Source organism: Cebus imitator, unplaced genomic scaffold, assembly GCF_001604975.1.
Source record: "Cebus imitator isolate Cc_AM_T3 unplaced genomic scaffold, Cebus_imitator-1.0 Scaffold491, whole genome shotgun sequence".
NCBI lineage: Eukaryota > Metazoa > Chordata > Mammalia > Primates > Cebidae > Cebus > Cebus imitator.
The window spans coordinates 1605951-1626130 of NW_016107806.1; the positions used below are offsets into that span (position 1 = coordinate 1605951).

Genomic DNA, 20180 nt, shown 5'->3' on the forward strand with positions numbered 1-20180 from the left:
CTCCAGTAGACACAGGGTTTCACCATGTTGGCCAGGATGGTCTCCATCTCTAGATCTTGTGATCTGCCCACCTCAGCCTCCCAAAGTGCTGGGATAACAGGCGTGAGCCGCCGCACCCAGCCCTGATTTTTCTATTTTTAGTAGTGATGGAGTTTCGCCAAGTTGGGCGGGCTGGTCTCCAACTCCTGGACGACTACTCATCCACCTGGCTTGGTCTGAGGTAAGCCGGATTACAGGCGCGAGCCACAGTGCCCACCCAGGTGTATTCTTTCAATAGTCATTTCAGGTATTTCCAAAACAGTTGCACACTGAGAAAATAAAGGAATACAAAAATACCCACAAGGAAAAAACAAGAAAGGGGCCGGTAGCTGCAAGCCACACCGGGGCGGGCCTTGGCTGGCGCTCTCACCTGACAGGGTACGCACTGGCAGGAAGCCGGAAGCCACACTGGGGCGGGCCTAGCTGGCGCCCTCACCTGACAGAGCCCTTGCTGGCCGGAAGCCGGAAGCCACACTGGGGCGGGCCTGGCTGGCGCCCTCACCTGACAGAACCCGTACTGGCCGGAAGCCGGAAGTCACACCGGGGCGGGACTGGCTGGCGCCCTCACCTGACAGAGCCCGCACGATCTGTTCCTTCTTCCACTCCCAGGGCTGCTCGTACTCGGCCGCGGGCCGCTCGTCATTCTCGGGCAGCCGGCTGTCTGGGGGCCGTGGCTTCCCCTCTGCCTTGGGGCCCCCTTCTGCAGGCTCGTAGGGAGTGTCGTACAGCTGTGGCGGCTTCCCCAGAAGGTCCTTGGAACTGCGTCTTTTGGCCAAGGTCTCTGACTTCAGGCCGCCCTCCGCGGGTTCACAGGGACTGTCAAGCAGCTGGAGAGCCTTCACCAAGGGATCCTTGGAACCCCGTCGTCTAATTTCTGAAAAATACACGCCATACACAATGCCTTGAAAGAAAGGTGCTATAAAAGCCTCGTCATTAACCCAGTTACCTCAGCACCTCTGGCTGGCTGAGGGTGGCAGATAACTCCAAGATTGTTCCCTGATGGGCTGATTGCTTCTGAGCCGTGCTACAAAAGCGGAACGAAGGTGCCTACAGCTTCTTTCCTCCAGCTGCCTGAATCAGATAATGGGATCCACATTCAAGGTGGGAGATTACATCTGAAGACAAGCACACCTCCAGGATACCACTTGCAGTTTCTAAGTAGTGGCCTCAGGGTAACCTGCTTCACTTCGGGTTCTGGTGTCTGCTCAAGTATAGCTCACCTTCAGCGTTTTTCCATTTTGTCAGGAAGCCTAGATAAACTAATTGTAATACAATCGACTGCAAGTCAAAAATGCATTTAATACATCTAACCTAGTATCACAGTTTAGCCTAGCCTACCTTAAATGAACACACTAGCCCACAGCTGGACACAATCATCTGACACAACGCAGATTTTGTAATACACTTTTGAATATCTCTTGTAATCTACTGAATATTGCAAGTAAAAACCAGAAAGGCTGTATGGGACTCAAAGCACAATTTCTACTGAATGCATATCACTTTTGCACCACTGTAAAGGTTGTCAAACCATGGTAAGTCAGGGACTGTCTGGATATTCAAAGCATCGCTGCATATACACTGAGGGAAAGCATTTATGTGCATTAGTCAGAGTTCTTGACTCCTATGCAGTTTCAATATACTGAGGGAAGCCAAACACATTCCTAAATAATATGTATCAGGCTAATAATTCCAGGATAAATCAAAGTAAAAGAGGCGTTATAGGGAAAACCAGTAATAACTCAACAGCTAACATTTATTGATGGCTTACCACGTGTGAAACACTATTCTAAGTGTCTAGTAACTTTCACAATCACTCTGTGATTATGGGATACCATTATTTCCTCATTATTACAGCAGAGAAAACTGAAGCGCATAGAGTTTAAGGAAATTGTATAAACCAGTAAGTGCCAAAGCCTGGATTCAGAAGCAGGAAGTTGGGCTCTAGAAGCCATACTCTTAGCCACTACACCTGGATTGACTCCAAGTGGAAGAGAAATGTAAGATGAGTTGACTTTGATAGAGAAGGTCATTTCCAGTGGAGGAAGCTGCATGAGTAAAGATACGGAGGTGGGAACGATAGAGGGCTTGTTCCCATGATGGGGAGCTGAGAGATGAGTCTAAAAGGCCAGAAGGCCACACACGAGAGAGGCAGTGGGTAGTGGGAGACACGGCTGGAAGCTCAGGCAAGCCAGGCGCCCATTTTAAAAGCAAGGACAAAAAGTTTAGATAGTCTGTATGTAATACAAAATGATTATAAGGTTTTTTTGTTTTGTAGCAGGGAATAACAATTATATTTGTGTTTCCCTGGAAGATCACTCTAACCATGGTGTACAGGATGGAGTAAATCAGAAAGGTATGGTCTGAAATGGTGCATAAAAATAGATGGAAAAAAACAGATGCAAACCAACCAACCACCAGCTAGCTAACCAGCCAGTCAGCCATGGTGAGAAGGAACTAGCAGTAAAGGGTGGTGAGCAGCCTGGGGTCAAGGGGCCTTCTTAGGTAGAGTTAGAGATGGCTGGAGTCTGGACAACCAGAGCTGGTGATATATACAGTCTATATTATAGACCAACAGAAGCATCATGTTGTGGCTCTTCTGAATGCCCATCTGGAAGCCTTCAAACCATCCTCCACCTGATCATAGTGAACAGGGAACTTTCTATATGCAGACATCTCATCACATAACACCTCATAAGCTCCCGACTGTCTACTTAAGAGGTGCTGAACACTCAGAATGGCACAGAAGGCTTATATGAGCAGATCACTGTCTCTCTCCCCAGTTTCTCAACACTACCCTGTCCCGTCTCTCCATAATCCAACTCTTTGCTCTGACCAAGTGGAACTTCTATAGTCCCTGCATACTACGCTGTCTTGAGCCCACCTGGTGTCCTGGTGATCTTGGCATCCTTTACAATCTAACTCAGCATCTTCTCCTCTCTGGAGAAACCTTTCCTGCCCACTACCTTCTCTGATGCCCCACAGAGTTGATCAGGTGCCATGGCTGGACCAACCCACTCTCACCCTGCTCTTCTCCCACTGCATCCATTTATATGTCAATACATCAGTATTTTCAATGTGGTGGAGTCTGCCAGGGCAGGGACCACCATATCTTACCATTGTAGGACACATCATTGTGCTAAATAATGATTGGATGGATGGATGGGAGGGGAGGGAGCTCTAGAATGTCTCCAGGCAGGTGACCGTGTGAATCTGGAGGGATATGTTAAGGAGGTACGGATGGATGATTGTGAATACTGTGAAAATGAAAGCAATCACAAGAGAAAAGGAGGGCAGATTGAAAAGAAAAAAAGATCAAAGGCAGAATCTGGGACTCCTTCAGGGTGGCTGGAGGGAGAGGTGCCAGCAAAGAAGGTTGAGGGGTCAGGTGAGGAGGAAGAGGCTCAGAGGACTGCAGGGCTGCGGACACAAAGGGTGGGAAGACTATCTGTAACTTCTAAACAGGTGTGGGGATGCTCCATGGAGAAACATCACTGACTCATCAAGACCTCTATAACAAAAAAGAGGGCGATGTTATTAAAATCAGGACACCAAGTTCAAAAGTGCAAAACCTAGGTATAGGCTGAGGTTACAGTTCTGCTGACTAGGGGCTGTCAGCAGCTGTCTCAAATTCTGTGCAGGGACAGTTCATTGAAATCACCCAGGGGCTTTAACACATACTGCTTTAACCACCAGAGGTTTGGACTAGGTTGGCCTGGGGTACAGTGTGGAAATTAAGAGTGTAAAAATCCCCCAGGTGATTCTAAAGAGCAGCTAAACCTGAGAACCACTTCCACACCTCCTGGATGCCCACAGTCCCCATCTTGGTTCCTCTTGCCCTCCAGAGCCTCCCGAGGGGAAAAGTGCCTGTGTCTGTAACTTCCATATCAGAATATAAGAGTTGGATGAACTGTCCCTGGCCTCCACCCCCAGGCCAGGTGTCTGGGGTTGTTTGAGGTCAGGGCTTCGTCTCCTGAGTCCCTGCACTCTCAGTCCTACAGCTTTTCTTCTTCATTGCTTACTCCAGACACAGCTATGGAAAACAAGAAACAAAAATATACTGTTCTTGGTTCAATTAAGACAAAGCTGGAATTTTTTTTTTTTTTTTTTTGAGACAGAGTCTGCCTCTGTGACCAGGCTGGAGTGCAGTGGTGCTATCTCAGCTCGCTGCAACTTCTGCCTCCTGGATTCAAGTGATTCTTCTGCCTCAGCTTCCAGAGTATCTGGGACTACAGGCATGCACCACCATGCCCAGCTGTTTTTTATATTTTTAGTAGAGACAGGGTTTCACTATGTTGGTCAGGCTGGTCTTGAACTTCTGACCTCAAACTTCTGACCTCAAGTGATCCACCCGCCTCAGCCTCCCAAAGTGCTGGGATTACAGGCGTGAGTCACCACGCCTGGCCTATAAATAGGGATTTTAACAGGTTTGATGTACTAAGTCAGAGCTAGAAAAAGCTGCTCCCAATTTGATAGCTTCTGTGGTGAGAAAATAAAGGTACTGTGATCAGGAGCATTCTTTTTTTCTGGAGACAGAGTCTCACTTTGTTGCCCCAGCTGGAGTGCAGTGTGCTATCTGGGTTCATTGCAACCTCCGCCTCCCAGGTTCAAACAATTCTCCCACCTCAGCCTCCCAAGTAGCTGGAATTATAGAAGCACACCACCACACTCTGCTAATTTCTATGTTTTTTTTTTTNTTTAGGTGGAGTCTTGCTTTGTTGCTCAGGCTGGAGTGCAGTGGCACAATCTCGGCTCTACTGGGTTCCAGTGAGTCTCCTGCCTCAGCCTCCCAAGTAGCTGGGACTACAGGCGCCCACCACCATGCAAGGCTGGAATTTTTTAAAGAGAATTTTTCTAAAAGAACTAAGAAAAAGGAAGCAGAAAACACAAAGGAGTTCAAAGATGAATATAGAATAGAATTTTTAGGTTTCTAATCATAGCTTACACTCAATTGAGACCATCTGGCACAGGCTGGGGAAACCCTTTCCCAAGGTCCTCGCTGCAATTCTGCCCCAGCTGAACAAAAAGGAAAAAGAGGTGATTCCAACCTTAAGATAGAAGGAGCCCTGCTCACAAGGATATTTCAATACATTTGGACTAAAATGATGTACAAGGCGGATGGGCAGTGTTCCTACTGGGTCCTCCAGCCCACCTCCCCTAAAATAAAATAAAATGATGTACAGTGATTAGAATCTTGAGTTCTTATTATACATATGTTTGAGTTTTTACTTTTGCAATGAGGTCCTTCTGTTTAAGACAGTCCCCTCACACTTAAGAGTTCTGGGAGATACACAAAACATAGAGTTGAGAATGCTTTCTTGCAGGGTCCTGGGATTAGGCAATATCTGCAAACTGCTACCATTTTTTGAAACAACGTTTGAGTAGGGGAAGAAAGGGCTTGAGCACAGACCTCCCTTCCCCAACCCCACCTCTTGAAGGGGAGTAACCTTCCAGTCCATTCCAACACCTGGCTGCCCCCAAACCTGAGGCGCCATAGAAACAGAAACAATCGTAGGGCTGCAAGCCGACCCTTCCTGCAGGGAGAATAGCCCCTGACGTGCAGAGCGGGCTCTGAGAGGAAACGAGCCTGAGAAGGAGGAAATGGCAAGAGGAAGCTACACCCTGGCTGCCGATAGAGGCCATTTACCACACCAGACAACAGAATGCAGGGGATGGGCAGCAGATAATCACTCATTTGCAGCCGGGGCTGAAGCTCAGGGCTGACCTGTACCTACTAAACATGTGCAGCTGATTGGTGTGAAACACAGGGGCCAAAAATTTGCCCTTCTCAATCCCCAACTTGCTGCAGGTAATTATGCCATTCACATGAAAACAGAGAAACAAAGTCTTAGCATAAGACTAAGAGTTTCTTTTACTAAATGAATTGTAGTTAGCACTAAGTATTCCCCTATGTGGTCCAGGATTCTCTTTGGAAATAGAATTGTCTCTGGAGTGTCTAAATCATGGCTGTATTGACTAGGTATACACTTGCTAGGTGTATTACACACAGAATCTCACTGATGCCTCGCTAAGGCACTGACAGATGTGTTACCCCAGTTTCACAAGTGAATAAATGGAAGCCACAGTCATGCTGTAGTTACGGTGGGGCCAATTATGATGAACTCCAGAGTCCATGCTTTATGCTCAAATGATTTCATGTAAAACGTTAATTCCAATTTCCAAATAATGTGCCTTTTCCCCTAATCCATTTTAATCCATTTCATATTTCTAAAACATTAAACCTAGAGCCTCTTAAGACTGTGCTTTTTTCCTGGAATCAGAAACAGGGCTGTCAGGCAATTTTTTACATCTTTGATCAGTGCTCAAGCTTTTAAAATTACTTTAATATTGTCTTATTGAATAAATCTAAACATCTGAACAAAAGCAGGTACAATTCAGAAACCCTGCAATTTAGCAAGGAGAGTAAAGGCAAATTACATCAAAACCAGTCTTCATTTGCACTTTTTTCCATAATAGTTTTTTTCTGTTTAAATCATAGGCAAAGATGGACATAACCGTTTTTTTGTTTTTGAAGAGATGTTGGCCAGGTTGGTCTTGAACTCCTCGTCTCAACTGATCCTCCCACCTTGGCCTCCCAGAGTTCTAGGATTACAGGCGTGAGTCACTGTGCCTGGCCAGATGGACATAGTAGTCTTTTTAGTGGAGACTTGAACAGTGAAGTCCTCTTTTAGATTTGACTAAACAAACCAACAAAATCATTTGGAAGCAAAAATAAAATTTTAAAAATAATCTTCGACTGGAGCTCAAAAGCTAAAACCGCAGCTTGCTGAATGACATGGTATTTTCAATTGTGTAATCTGGACAAATTATTTAATCCTTCTGAACCTAGGTTTCTTCAACTGTATAAAGAAGCCCCGCTTTAGGCCAGGCACAGTGGCTCACTTTGTAGATGGCAAAAGCCGCACTTTGGGAGGCCAAGGCAGGCCGATCACTTGAGGCCAGGAGTTGAAGCCCAGTCTGACCAACATGGTGAAACCCTGTCTCTACTAAAAATACAAAAAATTAGCCAGGCATGGTGGTGGGCATCTATAATCCCAGCTACTTGGGAGGCTGAGGCAGGAGAATTGCTTGAGCCAGGGAGGCAGAGGTTGCTGTGAGCCGAGATTGTGCTATTGCACTCCAGCCTGGGCGACACAGCGAGACTCTGTCTCAAAAAAAAAAAAAGAAAAAAAGAAGAAGAAAAATTAAAAAAAAAGAAACTCAATAATGTTTGTGTAAGGGTAGTGAGGTAATTTGGCCAGGCTGGTATCTAGTAAGCTCTCAGCTTACGGCTGTATGACACATCAACTGTGAAAAGAATCCTCATGCTAACTAACTGATGGGAACTTCTAAAGACCTGTCCGATGATAACGTTTCAGTGTGGTGGCTCAAACTCCTAATGCTAGATTATGTAGAATACTTCTGTTAATATTAGTTAAAATGTTCCTGTGAATTTAGCAGAAAAGGAACAGAAGTTTATACTAATATTGCCTTGTATTCACAGTCATATCTTTTTATGAACAATCCTTTGGATAAATCTCAGTGATAATTTACTCATAAATTCACAAATTCTTAACTTTTAAAAGTTAAGAGCAAAGTTTGGGGGTGGGGGCCCAGGGAGCCTGGGTCCCATAGCAATTAGGCCACAGGAAAGCCATGGGCTTCTCTTGGCTTTCTCTGTCCCCGAGGTAGACACTGGCTCCTATTCTCTGCTTCATAGCACTTATCATGCTTTTTTCAATGACTGATTTCTTTGCTGGCGTTAGGTCTGTTTCCCCCTTAGGCTGTGAGGTCCAAGGGCTGATATCATGTGGGTCTTGTTTCCTGTATGCCCACAGCCCAGGACAGGGCCTAGTATATAATAAATAAATCCCCAAGAAATATTTGTTGGGTGTTCTAACACAACATATGGGCAGTTCTATACGCCCAAGGTGTTGTTAAAACCAGGCCTGTAATTCCCATTTCACCAGTAGAAAAAAGGCAATACAGAGAATGGCAACACAGATTCAACCACTCCGCAGTTCAACTATGTTCATTAGGATCCTTTCCATCTTCAGAAAAGCTGAAACAAATACAAATTAAAAAAAAACTCTATCATTTCTCAAGAAAGATGGCAAATTTCTGAACTTGGACTTGACAATCAGGTACAAAAGGAGCAAACTGAATAAAAAATGGTTTAAAAAACAAAAGCCCAGTGGCAAATTTTTTATTTCTAGCTTCTGATAAACTCACTTCCTGTTATTCTGTCCCGCTTGTAACCTGTGGGTAGAATAAGAGATAGAGTCTCTACATTGATTGAGAAGGTGCTTTGTGATATATATTCTAAATGAAAAAACTTAAAAACCCACTAATGCAATTTTTTTTAAAGAGCAAAGAGTATTTAGATCACTAGTTTAGAGAATTAATAATTTGGATTTTTAATAAATTTGAATTTATTCACCAATTGAATATATTAATTTTGTATGCCTAAATGAATTTATTTTCAGAAACTGTTTAAAACAAAGCCTGGAACTTAATACACACCCAAATATTAAATGCGAGCGATTATTATATTTATTCCATGTTGGATGATTTTGACTTTTGAAGACAACATTCTTGGTTGGGTGGAAAGATACCTCACTGAGGGGTGAAGTTTATGGTGGTTTCACATACAGCATTTCAAGTGCGTCCTGAACGTCATGTGGTGTTGGGGGCAGACTACTCAATGTGGAGTGGGAGATCCGGATGCTAATTCCTGCTCTGTCTCTTAAAAAGTCTCCTGAATTCAGGCAAGCCCAAATCCCTTTGATCTTGTTTTTTTTCACCCTGTCACAAGGGGGACAGCATTGCTATCCCCTAGCTTATAGAGTTCTCGGGATTACAAAAAAAAATTACATTCATGTGCAGCTCTCCAAATAAACAGTTGTAAGGTATAAACTACCTATTTTAGTTAAAGAGAAAGATAAGAATAAAAACCAAAGGACAAAGAAAGGTGAATCACAGTTAAGCTTCAAGCTTTTTTTTTTTTTTTTTAAAGAAAATCCTTTCCTTCAATTTTATGTAGAAGTAAACCCTTTTCCCTATTCCTTTCAAGCCTCTGATGTTTTTTAAAATTCTGACAGTTCATTTTCACTTCCTTTCATTCACAGATTTCATTAGGGGTCACAGTCCAGTGACCTTCAGGGTCACAGCCTGGCCAGGGTACACCCTCCCCACACCGGCCGCCTTATCTCTGTAAGCAGAGAAGCAGGAAGCAGAGCCTGGCTTTCCTGTTACAGCTCGTTTTCATTCTGAAGCCTGTCTTGGCCCTTCCAGTGTGCTGCTACTACCCTCTGCTCCACTCTTCTGAGACTATACTTGCAGAACCTGAGTCTGAGAGCTCTTCAATCTGTTCTAAACAGAAGAGACAAAGTCTTTAATGTGGGACCAGTTACTCTCTTCCCAGGCATGTACTCAAGTAAGCCTTCCTTGAGTCAGCACTCAGCAACTACATTTTTCATTATGGATCGAAGAATGTGTACGGAAAACTAGGTGAATACATAAAAAGTTCACGAATCTAAATAACTGTATTATTTTTATTTAAGTATCATTACATCAACTTCAGAGAATTAAGAATAAAAGGGAAAAGTCTGACACTAAGAATGACAGAGTGACTGCTTAGCTCACAAACTGGAATTGTCCTGACTTAAAAAGTTACAATATTAGTCCAGTTTTGTTTTAGGTGGTTTGCGTTGAATGGCTTGGTTTATGGCCATGATTGTTAATTATTCCTTAGTAATTAAATTTTTGGCTCCAATGTTGTACAACTTGTTGAGAAAATCTTCTACTACAAAGTAAAGGATCATATCAGGTTTGCATTTTTTTTTTTTTTGAGACAGGGTTTCATTTTGTTGCCCAGGCTAGAGGGCAGTGGCACGATCTTGACTTGTTGCAACCTCCACCTCCCCGGTTCAATTGATTCTTGTGCCTCAGCTTCCCGAATAGCTGGTATTACAGACACAAACCACCACGTCCAGCTAATTTTTGTATTTTCAGTAGAGATGGGGTTTCGCTATGATGGCCAGGCTGGTCTCAAACTCCTGGCCTCATGTGATCTGCCCACCTCAGTCTCCCAAAGTGCTGGGATTACAGGCATTGCAGTGAGCCACTGCGCCTGGCTATGCTTGCATTTTTTAACAGCTCAAAATGCCTTAAGTATGTATTTGTTCCTTGGTAAGATACACGGCTCCCATTATGAATGTTAAAGCTTCTGAAAGTGGCCCCGAAATGTATATATTTGTGTTAAAACTGAACATCAAATTCTGAGCAGATCTGTACTCATAAATGTCATCTTGCATAGAACCAGAAACACTTTAAAGACTCCTGCAAATTCTAAAACTCTGAAGGATACTAAATCATAAAGGAAGTTACCTATAGTCTGACATTAGTTTGGGGTCTAATTTCTGTTTTTCCAAGTCAGCAGGATCTGGTTAAATTGCTTTGTCCCTCTTCCCCCATATACTCCAGTTGCTACACGCTCACTGAGCGTGAGATTTCCGTCTCTATTATGCAGAACCTGCTTACAAACCTGTTATCATTTGCTGTGCATCATACGGTTCCATGTAACCGTCGTTCTCTCCGACTCTCTCTGCATCCCTTTGACCCTTTGTCCGTTTGGCATCATAAGGGTCAGCATAGTCTTCTAAAATGATGACCTATAAAAGAACAAGAGGGGATAGTTGCTAAGGACCACCATATACCAACATGGCAATGGTATCAAAATGGCTACTGACATCTCCTGCATCTCCAAAGAGGTCAGAATCTCTAATCGGTTCCAGATAGCTTTTGCACTTGATCATGGGTCCCAGTTAGACAAACATCTGATTTTTTTGCTAGTATACTTGGTTTGCAACAATTCATGTAAACTCTTTCATTTATCCCCAAGGCTCTTTTTTACCTCCCTTTCTCTCCCCAAGAAGTAAAACATTTTCTGGGTTAGAGGGTGGCAGGGGTGGATGTGGGGAGTAAAGGGTAACTGTGGCTTTACAGCATAAAAGGTATGTGGCTTTACCACATACCCTATGAATTGAGTTTTTAAAACTCCAGTCAGCTGAGCAGCACAGTCATAATGAGTCAGTCAGGCATCCACCAGCACTGGCTAGGCACTGTGAGGGAGTCAAAATAAACCTAAGACATGCTTCCTGCCCTCAAGGAGCGGATCACAGCTCCAAAGAGACAGGCTTCATAGATGAGAAGTAGGTCAGTGCTAAACAGTATTGTAGGAGTTCTAGGTTCAATAATCACAGGGAAACTGATCGTCACAGGCTACAGATCAGACAGGGTTTTGATCACTATGTGGGATCCCCTGTTTTGTGTCAGAAAGCATCTGTCTTTCCAAAAATAGAAGGTGCCTGAGGAGGTGGTGTGTGTGTGACGGGTGACAACTCCAGAGGTCAGGTACCCTTCTCAGGCAGGAAGCTCCACAACCTCCGATTACATTCTCCAAAGAGTTTAAAAGTAACGCTGGAGTTGGTAAGAAGAATTCAGATAAATGAGGAGAAGCGAAGAGGAGGAAACAGCCTGGAAAAAGCCTCAGAAACCTCATACATCCAGAAGTGACAACCATAAACATGACCAGACAACCACGGCAAGGGGCTGTGTCTGCCATTCACTTACTCAATCCATTTTTCTAGACTACCCACCATGTGTACTGCAGCTGCAAGATACAAAGAGGAACCTAAGATGATACTCAGCCCTGGGCTTCAAGGTGCTTGTGGTCTAGTCACCCAGGCAGGGGGGCACTAAATATGAGCTGGGCCCCGTCCATCTTTACACTGCTCTCCACTCAGTGCCTGGCTCAGGGTGGGCATGCTGTATTTCGAGCATGAAAAAGTGAATGGAGAAATGAACAGAAGTGCTCAATGCAGACATACATAGCATGTCTTACAGGCTCTTGGCTTCATCCAGGGAGACAGCATGTTTGGAGCCTGGGCAGGAGAAAATTAAAGCTCCCATGTTAGGAAGTGATTGCCTGGACCAGAGTCTGAAATCTCAGTCTGAGCTCTTCTCTCCCTTTCACACCGGAGAGAAGATAAAAACAAGCAAATCAAACAGACCAACTCATCTCAGTAAGAATGGAGGGCGTCCCTTCCTACGTTCACACTCCTTTTCTTAGCTTTTCCACATTGGACAGCACTCAGAAAACCTCCAGTGTGTCCGCGGCAGGAAACACCTTCTCTTCTCATCTGTAATTTCCTTGAGTGCATTTCCTTGTCATATTCTGTGTCCCCACAGCTCTTAATGCCCCGTTCCCCTTTTCCCATATGGCTGCTGCAAAACAAATGCCTATGGAATGAATGAAACGGCAGTAGTCTTGGAGATTTGCTGAAGCTCCACGTAGCCTTTTACTAGGTAGCACCGTAGAGAATGGAGATTCCAAATCAGTGGAGACCGGGGTTGGCCAACCCATTTCCTGAAGCTTTGAAATGCATACTTACACAGTTTAGAGGCTACCATTTCTTATGCTCGAGAAGCATAAAAGTCATACACAAGGCTAGCTTTGCAGTTCCCCTGAATATCAAAATTAAAATAAACCACATCTATAAAGGGGTCAAATTTAACCAAACAGGAATATCTCATTCAACGACACTTCTAAACTGCTAACAAAATTCAATGGCTAGTACATTTCTGCAAAGCTCCCCACCTCTGGAAGAATTTTTCAAGACTAAAAAAAGTCTAAGAATTGTAAATGGTCACTCAGGAGTCCCCAAACGGTGGAAGGAGAAAGGACCTTAGGAAACCTCACCCCCTCTTAGGTCTAAAGAAGCCGAGGGCTTAGCAGGTGCCCCGGGCTCCCCTCCCACAGAGAGGGGGTCCAAAGGAGGCTGTATGCTTACCGTGTCTTGCTGCTTAATAATCCTGCCCTTGTCCAGCTCGGGCCCCAGGGAGGAAGGGGAAGAGGACGCGGAGGAAGAGGAGCTGGAGCTGGAGCTGGAGCTGCTGCTGCTGCTGGGGTAGTTGCTTTTCCCGTTCTTCTCCTGAGTGTCCACCTTGATAAGCCTGTTGATGTAGGTGCTGCAGCCAGAGCTCTTGGTCGCACCCCGGTGGGGCTCCTCCTCCGTGGCCCGGGAGTTTTTGCGGCTCTTGCCCGTGGCGGCCTGAATCAGACCCTGCAGGCTGTCGCGGGACAGCCGGCTGTCCTTGGGGCCGAGGCCGGCCCTGCCGCTCCCCAGCTCGGCCGCCGAGTTCTTGCGGCCCTTGCCGGGGCCCGGCCCCGCGCCGCCCGCCTCCGAGTTCTTGCGCAGTTTGCCGCCGCCGCCGCCCCCGGGCTTGGCCCGCTCTGACACGGTCTTCAGGTTCAGGGGGAACTCCTTGAACCACTTGGCCGCCATGAGGGGGCCCCGGCCGGCTCGGACCAGGAGCGTCGCGGCGGTGGAGCAGGCGAGCGAGGAGGCCCAGCCCAGACACGGAGAGGCGCCAGGGGTCGGGGGCCACTGCATTCCCCGTGACTCGGGCGCTGGAGGCCGCGGCGAGGCCCCGCGACGGCTGCTCCTCGCGCCCCCGGCCGGCCGTCGCCCACGCCCGGTAGGGTGGGGTCCTCGCGGCCTGGGGCGCCGAGCGGGCGGGCGCTGGCCTCCGCTCCGGACACGGCCGGCGACAGGCACGACGCGCAGGGGCCCCGCCCGGGCTCGTCTTCAGCGCCCGCCCGACCCGAGGACACCTTGGCTCTCTGAGGCGGCGGGCGCCTGGGGATTCCCTCACTCTTTCCTCCCGCGGTAGGAGAGGCCAGGCCCACGGAAGCCCCCTGCAACCAGGCCCACGCTCCCAGGACCAGAGGGGACCGAGCGGAGGCGGCGAGAGTGTCCCCGGCGCCGCGACAGAAGGTGGACGGACGGCTGGCAGCCCATCCCCTCCGCGCGCCCCTCCCCTCCGCGGCTGGCGCCTCCCAGCCCCGCCGTCTCCCGCCCAGAGCCAGGGCCCGCGGGGTGGGCGCCACGGCAGGGGCGGGCCCGGGGGCGGTGGCCGCACGTGCGGACCGGCCGCGCCCCCCTGGAAGTAGAGCTCCCGACCGCTGCCCACTGCGCGCGTCGGCACCCAGCGCATCTCGGCCAGGCGCCGCCGTCCCACGCGCCCAGGAGTGTGCCACGTGCGCCGCCCGCCCCCAGGAAGCACGCCCCTCGGCCCGCACAGCGCCAGGCGCCCCTCGCCCACCCACTCCGTTCCGCTTTTTCTGCAAACATTATTTTCGTGGTGGGGCAGTGGTTGCCAGCTAAGAGTCGGACGCAGGGACAACGGTCACCCGCTCCGGCCCCCGTTCCGTTACTCTCAGGGGCACAGGGTCCTGTGAGCCGCGGGGACCAGGCGCATCCCGCCGCGGCCGCCGGGGATTGGCTGCCGGCAAGCCCCGCCCCGCGCCCCGCGGGCTTCCGGGAGGCGGAGCGCGGAGGGAGAAGGCGCGAAGGCTGGGCGTCGCGACCGCAGGTGGACGCGAGGCGAGGTAGGACTCCCGGCCCTAGGTCCCGGACTGCTGAGCTAGGGTTGGGGGACAGCGGCGTGTGCAGGCAGCGGTGGAAGCCGCCCTCGTCCCGATAGAAATGGGGAAAGGGGGCGCTGTTCCCGCGGGGCATTCGGTCCCTCGAGTCGGGTGGGCGCTGACCTCCTAGTCGGGATCTGTGCGGGTGGGTAGCGCAGTGTGCGGAACGGTGGCCACTTTATGGGAAAGGACGCCTCTGTCATTCCCCCTTCCTTTGAAGCTGTTTAAGAACTTTCTGAGGCTGCGCGCGGTGGCTCAGCGAAACTCCGTCTCTACTAAAAATACAAAAATTAGCCGGGGGTGGTGGCGCACGCCTGTGATCCCAGCTACTCTGGAGACTGAAGCAGAAGAGCTTGATCTTGGGAAGCAGAGGTTAAGGTGAGCCGAGATCGCCCCACTGCACTCCAGCCTGGGCAACGGAGTCAGACTCCGTCTCAAAAAAAAAACCCCAAAAAACAACAACAAAAAAAAACTTTCTGGTTTAAAAAACGAAATTTTAGTTTACTAAACGGAAATCTTTTAGTTTAGCAAACTAAATGTGCTGCAGGGGCTGACCAACACTGTGCAAGTCATGGAAACGGAATGATCGCCACCGTGGTCGGCTTCATTTGTGTGGGTGATGGTTTGTGAGGCGGGAAAGTGAAAGAAATGCGTACTCGTACTGACCATTCTTTAAAATGTGTGTTGACTTTTTTTTTTTAAAGCTTTATTGAGATATAATTCACACACCATAAAATTCACCTGTTTTAAGTGTACACCTCAAGTGTTTTCAGTATATTTGGTGTGTTTACAGTACAACCATCACAACAATCTAATTTTAGAACATCTCCATCGCCCTCAAAGAAATCTCCCGTCAATTAGGAGTCTCTCCTCATTCCCCTCTCCACCTCCCAATCCTAGACAGCCACTAATTTACTTTCTGTCTATACAGATTTGTCTATTCAGGACTTTTCAGAGAAGTGGAATCATGTAATATGTGGCCTTCTTTCCCTTAGCATCATTTTTGAGATTCATCCAGGTTATATAGCATGTATAAGTACTTCATTCCTTTTATATTACCAAGTAATATTCCATTGTATAGATATACCACACTTCATTAATTCATCAGTTGATGGATACCTGGATTATTCTCACTTTTTGGCTATTATAAGCAACACTAATATGAATATTTGTGGAAAAGTCTTTGTGTGAACATGTGTTTGAATTTCTTTTGAATAGTTACCCAGGAGTGGACTTGCTGGGTCATATGGTAATTCTCTGTTTAATTTTTTGAGAACCTGACAAACTTTTCCAAAGTGGCTGCACCATTTTACATTCCCACCAGCAATATGAGGGTTCCTGTTTCTTCATGTCCTCGACACTTGATAGAGTCTTTTTACTTGTAGTCACCCTGATTGATACGAAGTTTATCATGGTGGTTTTGATTTACATTGTCCTAATGGCTAAAGATGCTGATTATCTTTTCATGTGCTTATTGGCCGTTCGTATATCTCTAGAGAAATGTCTAGCAGATCCTTTGCTTGCTTTTTAATCGGTTTTTTTGTTGTCTTTGTTGGTGAGTTGTAGGAGTTCTTTATGGATTCTTTAGGTCTTTTTAAAAACACAAAGCCTGGCCAACATGGTGAAACCCTGTCTCTACTAAAAACAAAAATTAGCCAGATGTGGTGGCACGTGTCTGTAGTCCCAGCTATCTGGGAGGCTGAGGTGAGAGAATCACTTGAACCTGGGAGGCAGAGGTTGCAGTGAGCAGAGATCACACCATTGCATTCCATCCTGGGCGAAAGAGTAAGACCTTGTCTCAACAATAACAACAACAACAAAAATAACACAAATAGGATACTTCTCCAGATCAAACAATAGAAGGAAATTCAGGACTTTGGAATCATATCATTTGGATTCAAAACAAAAACAGACTTCTCCCATTTGTGAGTATAGATACTAAGTGATCTTGGCCAAATACTAGGTTATCATCTCTGCGCCTCCAGGGCTTCATCTGTAAAATGGGTTGACAGTGTCTCCCTCTTGGAGTTTGAGGATTAAATGAGAATGTGTATTAGCTGCTTAGCATGGTACCTGGCAGGCCCTTAAAGGCATCTTGGACAGACTTATGCTGGCCCTTGGCTTGGGAGGTCTCAGTGCCTGTTCTATTCCAGAAGCCCATAGGCTTTTCCAGGAATTACCAGGAACTGGGACCAACATCCTAGATCTCTGATTTTGCCCATAAACCTCTCCATTTTTATCCACCCATACCTAAGTCTTTTAATTAAATGAACTACTTTTAGTTCTATTTAGAATTGGTTGCAGCTAAAATTGTTGTTCCCTCCTACAGCTGGGCATAATTTAGAGAAAGAGTTACTGTTTTATTTTAAAATTTACTGTCTTAATTTATGTTTTCCCTAAAGTACTGGGAAAAAAAATCCCTTTAAAATGTCTTTGATAGCTCTGTTATCTATAGAAAGAGGACCAAAGCTTTAGAATCACAGGACTGAGTTATCTCAGTATCTTTTATAATTTTATAAAATCACCTGATATCCTTGAGCTTCATTTTCTCATCTGTAAAATGGGAAGATAATACTCATGGAGTTGTAGGAAAGTGCCAATGAAAGTCTTAAAAATAAACGCAATGGCTGGGTGTGGTGGCCCATGCCTGTGATCCCAGCACTTTAGGAGGCCAGATCACCTGAGGTCAGGAGTTTGAGACCAGCCTGGCCAATGTGGTGAAACCCCATCTCTACTAAAAACACAAAAAATTAGCAAGGCATGGTGGTGGGTGCCTATAATGCCATCTACTCGGGAGGCTGAGGCAGGAGAATCACTTGAACCCATGAGGCAGTGGTTGCAATGAGCTCTACTGCACTCCAGCCTGAACAACAAGAGTGAAACTTCATCTAAGAAAACAAAACAAACAAACAAAAAACACCACAATGGCTATCATTTATTGAGTTCTTGACACATGACAAGTGCTTTAAGTGCAGTATCTCACTTCACTGCCATGATCTATGACATGGGTGTTTTGATTCTGACTGGACAGGTGAAATTTGCTCAAGGTCTCTGGGGCGGACTCACAGATGCATCAAACTCCAAAAGTACCGTTCTTTCCACGGGCCAGCCACTGTGCAGAGCTGTGTGTGGTTTGCGCATGCTATCTGTATTCGTTTTCTATTTGCTTTCATAACAAAACCTCAGTGGCTTAACACAAATATATTATCCCACAGCTCTGTAAATCACAAGTTTGACACACATCTTAGTGGGCTAAAATCAAGGTTTCAGCAGGGTTGTGTTCCTTCTGGAGGCTTTAATTGGAGAATCCATTTTCCTGACTTTTGCAGCTTCTAGAGGCTGCCAGCATTCCTTGGCTTGTGGCCCCTTCCTCCACCTTCAAAGCCAACAACAGTAGTCGAGTTCTTCTCATATCACATCACTCTAACTTTGCTTCTGTTATCACATCTCTCTCTCTCTCTTCTTTTTTTTTTTTTTTTTTTTTTTTTTTTTTTTTTTCTTTTTTTTTCTTTTTTTTTTTTTTTTTTTGAGACGTTGTCTCACTCTGTTGCCCAGGCTAGAATGCAGTGGCCCAATCTCGGCTCACTGCAACCTCTGCCGCCTGAGTTCAATCGATTCTCCTGCCTCAGCCTCCTGACTAACTGGGATTACAGGTGCCTGTCACCATGCCCAGCTAATTTTTGTATTTTTAATAGAAACGGGGTTTGGCCAAGTTGGCCAGCTGGTCTCAAACGCCTGACCTCTGGTGATCCACCCACCTTGGTCTCCCGAAGTGTTGGGATTACAGACCTGAGTCACTGTGCCGGACCTGTTTTGTCAGTTTATGGACAACCTTAACTCCATCTGCAACCTTGCCATGAAACCTGATATTTTCATAGGTTCTAGGGATTAGGATGTGTACCACTTTTGAGGGGCATTATTCTGCTTACCGTGTTACCTATTCAGTGATTATGTAGTGGTGGATTGGCCTCTAACTGTGGCCCTTTGGCTTTGCAGGAAATCCTGTTGGAAAGCAACTGCAGCATGTAAGTCTCTTCCCTTTGCTCATAAGCAAGCCTCACTCCATCCCCTAGCCTTCTGTTTCTCCCATTCCTGCCTCAGCATGCCCAGGGCTTAGGAGTCACCCTAGCATCTCTTGCGGGTCAATCCTAACCCTAAGTATACTTTAACTGTTAGTGATTTAAAAGGTCCAGTGGCAGGCTTCTTGGCTTGGAGCCTGGTTCTGGGAGGAGGAAGGGAAGCCCTTGGTCAGGAAGAGGAATGGAGGTTTATGCAAGGCCCCTCTGCTTATGCCTGGCACGTGTTTCCTTTTGTCGGAGTCTGAGCTTGGGACGTTCGATGCTGACACCTGTTTTTGACAGGTCCTGTAACAGCAGTGACTCTGAACCCTCTGCTAAACTGGCTGGGAATAATGGAGTATTGGAGGAGCAGAAATCTCCAGGTAAGTTAGGCTGGGCAATTCGCTGGTGCTGGGACTCTCATCCTATAACCTGGATCCCAGTTAATGGTTCCCAATCTGCCCAGTTTCTGTTCAGTGTGAAACTTGGGATCTGCTTAGCTTCTACTCTTCTTCCAGTCAGCCACCATGTTTCCTGTCGCATGGAGGATGTGGCCCCTGCCACTGCTGCGATGCAGACCCTTACTCTCTGGTGCACCTGCCACTCCTGACCCTGTGCTTCTGTTTCTTTTGTGCCTTATTCCAATTTGCCCTCTACCATCTCCAAAGTGATCTTTCTGAAACCCAGGTTTATTGACACTCCCTGACCAGTTACAGCCCCCACCCACATCTCCCAGCTAGTGGAATAAACTATGACTCCTGTAGTACAGCCTTCCATGATTTCATAGCTTGGCTTTACCTGCCTTTCTAGCCTCCTCTCTCACCACTTGCTGCATGCAGTGTGCAATCCGCCTGGCAGCACTGGCTATGAGCAGTTTCCCAAATCTGCTGAGCTTTTTCGTATCTCCATGTCCTGGCATGGACTGTTCATCTGCTTGGATTCCCTTCAGCCTCCCTCCTGCATTCCTCTGGCCCCCTGCGTGCTCCCCACTGTCAGCTTAATGTTTACTTGGGGAAGCACAACCCCATGGGTCCCGAAACACTTCCTAATAACTCCCTCACTTCCTAATAACTCACCACTGAATTCCTGGTGTGCCCATGGCTCTCTGTCCCTGCAGAGTGATCCCCTGCCAGGAAGGTAGGGATATGCACAGCCAGCACTTATCATGGACCACTCCTTAATATTGATAAGTATTGCGGAGTGATTGGGTACAGTATAGCCATTCAGTGTTCATGGGGGTGGGGGGATGTTTGTAGGCATGTATGTGCACGGTAATATTTAAAAAAAATTTTTTATTAATTTTTTTTTGAGATGGAGTTTCGCTGTTGTTGCCCAGGCTGGAGTGCAGTGGCACGATCTCGGCTCACTGCAATCTCCGCTTCCCGAGTTCAAATGATTCTCCTACCTCAGCATCCCAGGTAGCTGAGATTATAGGCACATGCCACCATGCGTGACTAATTTTGTATTTTTAGTAGAGATGGGGTTTTTCCGAGGACTTTGGGAGACTGAGCTAGGAGGATTGCTTGAGCCCCTGAATTTGAGACCAACCTGGGCAACATAGAGAGACCTTATCTCTACCAAAAAAAAAAAAATAC

General features: G+C 46.7%; 2 protein-coding genes across 3 annotated transcripts in view; one reads left to right on the forward strand and one right to left on the reverse strand.

The window, feature by feature from the left end:
- The window catches only part of SHE (Src homology 2 domain containing E), a 19403-nt gene extending 5397 nt beyond the window's left edge, over positions 1–14006 (reverse strand). For both annotated transcript variants that reach the window (XR_001820280.2, XM_017513400.2), the window contains exons 1-3: positions 12891–14006; positions 10583–10709; positions 608–913 (exon numbers count right to left, since the gene is read on the reverse strand). Coding sequence is in view for 1 of the 2 variants with exons in the window: in XM_017513400.2 (XP_017368889.1) it covers positions 608–913; positions 10583–10709; positions 12891–13493 (1036 nt within the window). In the remaining variant the exon portion in view is untranslated. The remainder of the gene's footprint in view (positions 1–607; positions 914–10582; positions 10710–12890) is intronic.
- A 92-nt stretch (positions 14007–14098) lies between these two features.
- TDRD10 (tudor domain containing 10) overlaps positions 14099–20180 on the forward strand; it is a 48916-nt gene continuing 42834 nt past the window's right edge. Inside the window, exons 1-3 of the mRNA XM_017513408.2 lie at positions 14099–14491; positions 18524–18552; positions 18889–18968. Of these exons, the coding sequence (XP_017368897.1) occupies positions 18551–18552; positions 18889–18968 (82 nt within the window). The 5' untranslated portion in view covers positions 14099–14491; positions 18524–18550. The remainder of the gene's footprint in view (positions 14492–18523; positions 18553–18888; positions 18969–20180) is intronic.